Raw genomic sequence first — 6,000 nt, forward strand, 5'->3', positions numbered from 1 at the left:
GATTCCACTGCCGCAGTAGCATTCGCGGCTCCCACCCGCGACCTCTGTCGCCTATCGTACACTAGGATGCACTTTCAAGCTTTGGAGAAGGTGATCTCCCAGCAAATACGGAACTGAATAGGAAAACCGCGGTAGCGCAGCTCAGCTCTCCAAGGAGCCGGCTCCGTTCCCTAATTAGTGGCGCTGTCCTTCAGCACCACAGACATCTCTGTGCGCCCAGAGCGCTGAGCCTCACCTTTAGTTTTACCGCGCTAGCCAGACCCTAATCACCGGGTCTCACTGGAACCTCTTCTCATCGTGTGCTTTTTTACTTGCCTAACAGTGTGGCTAGTTAATTTTAATATTCACCAGTCTTGGACCTATTTCATGTTATTTTGCTCTGACTGGGTATTGATCTAACTGGCAAGCTTAACGTTGCTCAGGTTTAAAAAAGAAAGCTGTGTGTAGCAATGCCCATAGATTTTGCTTTATGAGTTGAATAGCTTTTTAAGATTTAATATGAAATTCAAGGACGCACTATGACAACACCCAAGTTCTATAAGGAGAGGACCCTTTGTTTTCTTTCTTCCTGAATTTCCACCTCCACATTGGATTGTGAAATCTGCAATTTAAGAAAAAGTATCCACTGCTTTCTACCAGCACACTTCAGTCTCTAGAAAAGCAAATAATTCTAGAATATTTGGAAGGGATGGAGAAAGATTGAATCCCTATCATCAGAAGTAACTCAGATTTAGTAGCTTGGTTACTAAAGAAAACTGTGGCCCTGGAGCAGGAATTAGTCTTGGTGAATAGGCCACGTCTTATTAATTCGTATGAAGTTGGGATAACAGCTGGTCCCTCTTGCCTTGTGTGCTCTTCGGGTTTCTCAGCATGCTAGGAAAATAAACTTCAGAGGCTCTGGGTACAGTTGCGTAGGGAAAGCCAACAAAAATCTGCACTGCCTTGAGGCCCTGTGAGTGTCATAGTTCAAAACCTTTTGTCAAAATGGAACATCTGAGATGCAGCCCCCTTCAGTGCTTGAGCTGAAAGCAACAGCCCTCTCCTCTCCTCTCGCCTTCCCCCCACCTTCCACGTCCACGGGTAACTCTGGATTCAGATGTTTTCCTCAACAGATGGGAACAAGAAAGCTTTATCCGGTACAGTTAACACTACCTCCTCCTCCCACCCTGCCTTAAAGAAAGAAATGTTCTGGACTCTTACAGAAATAAGGCAGCTACAACATTGGTCTTTCATTAGCCTTAGCCTGCCCTAAAGCCTCAATGATCAGGCCTTTCACAGAATCTCTCAAAGCCTCAAGCTAAGAATATCACCTCAAACACCCAGGCTGTGGCTGACACATTAGGGGTAAAGGAGACCAGAAAGCCTGCTCCGGGGTGTGGTATTGGTGATGGGCAGATGTGTGAAAAGTGTTTTTTGTCCTCAGTCTTTTTCCTCTTTAACTTTGATTCTGTCATTTTTCGGTGAGGAACAGCAAATATCTCCTAGCACATGGCTTTTGGGTTCAGTGGTCAAGTCTCAAAGAGAGAAAGGAAGATTTTTAACATAGATATGCCTATATGGAAGTTCAATTATGGAGTAAGAGTAGTTGCTTTCATTATCAGCAGACAAGGAATCAGATGTTTATAAGGGCTGTGAGAACTTCAAAGCAAAATAAGAATGTTTACGGTCAAAATGTCCTTACTTACCTCTTCTTATCACGCCTCCTTGGCCATTGAGAACAAGCCCGCACTGGGCCTCCACAGAGCCCTTGAGAAAAGGAAAAGAAATAAGATCACGACACTCTGATAGGTATGACCATGTAGGCAAAGTCTGTCAGAGTGGCCCAGCCTTCAGCCCTATCTCAGTAGACATTTAAAAACAGCCGTTGAGCTGAGACAAGCTTGCCAGCAAACACAACTTCAACAAAAAATTTTTCAAGGAAAGCCCCAATGTAAAAGTTGTATAACTCTTAAGGTCTACATTTTCCATCACCATGAAGTACCCTACTTCACAGTACCTTGAGTCTTTCGTCTTGGTATGAGAATCAGCAGCACTTTGAGAAGCCAACAAGGCATATAGCATACACAGACAGTGGACACTCAATACTTCCAGAGTGGGGAAAACTAGACCCTAATGTCAAGGCTGAGGCTGTGGGTTTCCTGTGGGGCTCAGAGGAGCTACTCTCAATGCAAGATACAAGAAATTTTATGAGCATTCTGTTTTACCCCAAATGTAGGAACATCCTGGATTGCTACCCAAAATGGGCCTTATGTAGGAGATACCTGTAGGTTCACAGACTGCAGAGTTTCCGGCTCCTAATGGATTGGGGAATCATTTGAGCTGGAAGGGTAGAAAGGGTATGCTGAGTTTTTATTAAGAAAAATAAAATTTTCTCTTTGGCTGTCTTTTTTCCCCTGAATCCAAATGTGTTAAAGGCTCATTTTCCTTTACAAACAAACGAGGTATTGGACATGAAAGAGGCCTTGAAGGGTGTTAACCTACCCAACAGCCCGTGAAGAGTTAAGTAAATGCAGAGAGACTTGGTGCATAATAAAAACCCACTTTACAAAACAACCTTTACAGCCCTGGCTCCCTTTAGCCTCCCATTTTCACCATATTGAGGCAGGCCTGTACGACCCCCCTTTTCAACCTACTCACGAGTTCTTTCTTATTTTAAATGTTCTGCCTTAAAGTGATTATCAAATCAATATGAAAAAAAACCTTGGAGACTGAGCATAAATTAAAGCGGTGATGGGAAAAGGTGTGACAGTTTTCTTTGTTGGCCATAGCAAATCTTTTTAGGGGACTCAAAGATGGAACTGCAGCCACAAGACTGTTTGCATCTGTTAGGCAGACTTCGACCGCCCTCCAAACCATTGGACTTTCACTTAAAATTCTGTGCAGGGAAAAGTATATTTACATTTGTTGCATTTAAAATGAGGCATATGCTGATGAATGTTTTAAAAAGGAAGAAATAAAAGGAGAGAGACGGGTTTCTGCCACACACTCCCTCCTTCCGCATCTCTCGTTTTAAATGTAGCTTTGACTCTTTCTTTCTCATTCTACCAACTAGGTTCAGGAAGAATTGTAGAAAATAACTTGCCATATTTACAAACTTGCTTCATAACGTATTGTTATGTGACACATATAGATATACAGAAAGATACGCAGAGGAAGATATATGTATGTGTCTACTTTTATCATACACCGTCATCCATTTCATCTAGTACCTTGAAATATTTCCCTTCTCAGGATGAGCAAAACTGCTTTCGTATGAGTAATAAAAGGACAAGAAGAGACGCACATAAGAAAGAGAAAATTTTGGCTTCACAATAAGTGAAACAGACAAAGTAAAGCACTTCTCAGGGAGAAAGGAATGAACCATTTTTCCTCCTACCCTCTGACTTGCTGGTAAAATGTTTATTTCTTAGAAGAGATAAATCTTGGTCTCTTCACTTAACAAACTTTTACCTCTCATAAGTAAAACATGTTGTTTGGTCAGATGACATTGCATAAATGACCAGTTGAATGGCACTAAGTCGAAAATTGGATAAACTACGGTGTCCTTTTGCACAGGATTCTTTCTTTGTCTGGTGCTTGCAAATGTTCTAATCCCCTCTTTTGAAAAATGCCCAGCTTTGTGCCTCGCACAGAAAAAAAATTTGTACAGATACAAAAAAATCAGCAGCAGACGTGGCTATTAAAAGGGGTAAATAGGTTTTAGTTGAGCTAAGCATTGAATGGCAGATTTTTTCCCCCCTTGAGCCATAAGGAGACCCTTGTGAAAAATGTAAAAATGCACCGAGCATATAGAACCATTTTGGGAATATAAGTGTAGAAAGTCAAGGTTTATGGAAGCAAATCTTTCTGCTTGTGCACGGGACTAAGGGCCAGGGCCCTTTGTTGGAACCGTAAGGGCTTTCACTTTAATTTAAAAATAATCCCTTGCTCCGAGGTAAATGAGGGGAAAAGATTTTCTGTGCGCAACAAGGGATCTCTTACATCTCCAACTTAGGTCTTGAAGTATATCCCCTCTTTGGTCATGGAGAATGTGGAGGAAGTGGCCACAACTGTGCAGACGGAACAAGCCAGCACACACAGGTGGAAGTGTACTACCCGTGGAACAAGTTTGAGTCTGATTCTCATTCTAGGTATTTGTGGGCTTATTTGTTTGAAATGAGCCCAAGCTAATATGATCGGCACAACTACCAATTTTATTGTAGGCGAAGAATGTGCAAAAATGCGTTAAAAAAGAAAGTAGGAGACCATCTTTTTGAGTGAGGGCCTCTACTGTATTCCTTGTCTTATTTTCTCCTCTGTCCCTTCTTTCCTTCCTTCTCTTTGTCTTTCTCTCATTTTCTCCTTTGTTCCTTCTTCTTTTCCTTCTCTTCCTGTCTCACTTCCTTTATTTCCTCATCTCTGTCTTTTAAAGGAGCTGCATGTAATACAAAATTGCTTAAAGAGGAAAAAGAGGATGCTGTCATCCAGGTAGACTGTGGATCTGGGCACACATCAGGCCGAGGGAACTAGACTTAGCGCTACACCTTGGACCAGCTCCGTGTCCACATTCTTTCATTGATGGGGATTTTTTGAGGCTTTTATTTGTGGTTTCTTACTTTAGAAAGCAACCTAGTATTTTCAGTCAAACTTGCTCAAGCTCAATTGTCCAAGAACAACCCCACCCCAATTCATAGTAAAGTCCCCAGAAGCTCTAACTGGAGAAAAAACAAAAACAAAAACTGCCAGGAACAGAAGCGCAGGTCCTGTGAAGGGCAGAAACCAAGGGCAGCATTTGCTATCCACGCATCGGTTCCCAGGGAGTACAGAGGACTGAAACCCAGCCTCTGCCATCTCCCTCAGCCAGTCCTGAGCGCGGGGAGGCGGGTCAGGAGACCTCTCTGGTGACTGGAAGGTAGGAACCCGAAGCTAGTGGGACACCCCCAGTGGGTGAATGCCTGGATCCAATGAGGACAGAGTGGCCACTCTCCTCTGATTGTTTTGTTTTGATAACTTGCCCTAAGTGGGGTGTGTGTGTGAGAGAGTGTGCGTGAAGGAGAGAGAGAGAGAGAGAGAGAGAGAGAGAGAGAGAGAGAGAGAGAGAGAGAGAGACTGAAGCTTACAGTCAGGGTATTAATGGGGCGGGAGGGGGAGGGCTAGGAGGCGAGGCGCAGGCAAACGCGCTGCACGCTTATTTACCTGCAAGTCGTCCGCTCCCGCGGTGGCCAGCCCCAGGCTGGGCCCTGGCAGGAGTCTTTGATCTGGGTGCATTCCATACTGAGAGCCGTGGCTCATGAGGGACAGGTCGTGGCGACGGTAGGCATCGAGGCAGCCCAGCTCCCGCCTCTGCTCGTCCAGGCAGGAGGACTTGAGCGCCCGCGCATTGTGGAGGTTAATAAAGTCGGCGGGCTCCCCGTGGTGGATCTGCTGGTAGTACTGCTGCGAGTGGTGGAGCGAGTTCAGAGAGTAGGCGTCGGGGGTGACCGCCGGGTGGCTGTGCTGGAACTCGTAATGGAAGGACTGGTGGTGGAGCGGGGTGTACTGGTGGTTAGTGGAGAAGTAGGGGGACGCAAACTCGGTGCCGGTGGTGGAGTAAGTTAGAGGAGAGGAGGAGGAGTAGGCGACAGTGGAATTGGCCACGGACTCCAGACAGCCCAGCTGCATCAAACGGTAGCTGTTTGATCCGTCGTGACGTATCTGGAAGGAAGAGGGGGAAAAGGGAGAGCAGAAAAACTTGAGGTTTGTCATTTTGCAACCAGGGCGCCCCTGTCCCGGAGCCGGGGGCTGCTGCGGCTCCCCGCGCAGGGCGTGCGGGCGCGGGGCTGGGCGGCACCGCAGCCGCGCGCCGCCGTGCAGGGAGCCTCCGCGAGCGAGCGAGCGAGCGGGCGAGCGGGGTGGGCGGCCTCGTCCTCGCTCGCAGTCGAGAGAGCGGGAAAAAGTCCCCCACCCTATATAGGTGCGGGCGACATCACACGCGCACACACGCAGACACACAGACACACGCGCGCAGACACACGCGCACAC

The 6,000-nt window shown here is 46.2% G+C and overlaps 1 protein-coding gene across 1 annotated transcript in view; it reads right to left on the bottom strand.

Annotated features, from left to right (window-relative positions):
• Positions 1-6,000, bottom strand: part of Tfap2d (transcription factor AP-2 delta (activating enhancer binding protein 2 delta)) — a 56,877-nt gene that overhangs the window by 50,147 nt on the left and 730 nt on the right. The window contains exons 2-3 of the mRNA XM_005377665.2: positions 5,176-5,673; positions 1,686-1,746 (exon numbers count right to left, since the gene is read on the bottom strand). Coding sequence (XP_005377722.1) covers positions 1,686-1,746; positions 5,176-5,673 — 559 coding nt within the window. The remainder of the gene's footprint in view (positions 1-1,685; positions 1,747-5,175; positions 5,674-6,000) is intronic.

This window comes from Chinchilla lanigera, unplaced genomic scaffold (assembly GCF_000276665.1).
Source record: "Chinchilla lanigera isolate Chin_1 unplaced genomic scaffold, ChiLan1.0 scaffold00010, whole genome shotgun sequence".
In the NCBI taxonomy this organism is placed as follows: Eukaryota; Metazoa; Chordata; class Mammalia; order Rodentia; family Chinchillidae; genus Chinchilla; species Chinchilla lanigera.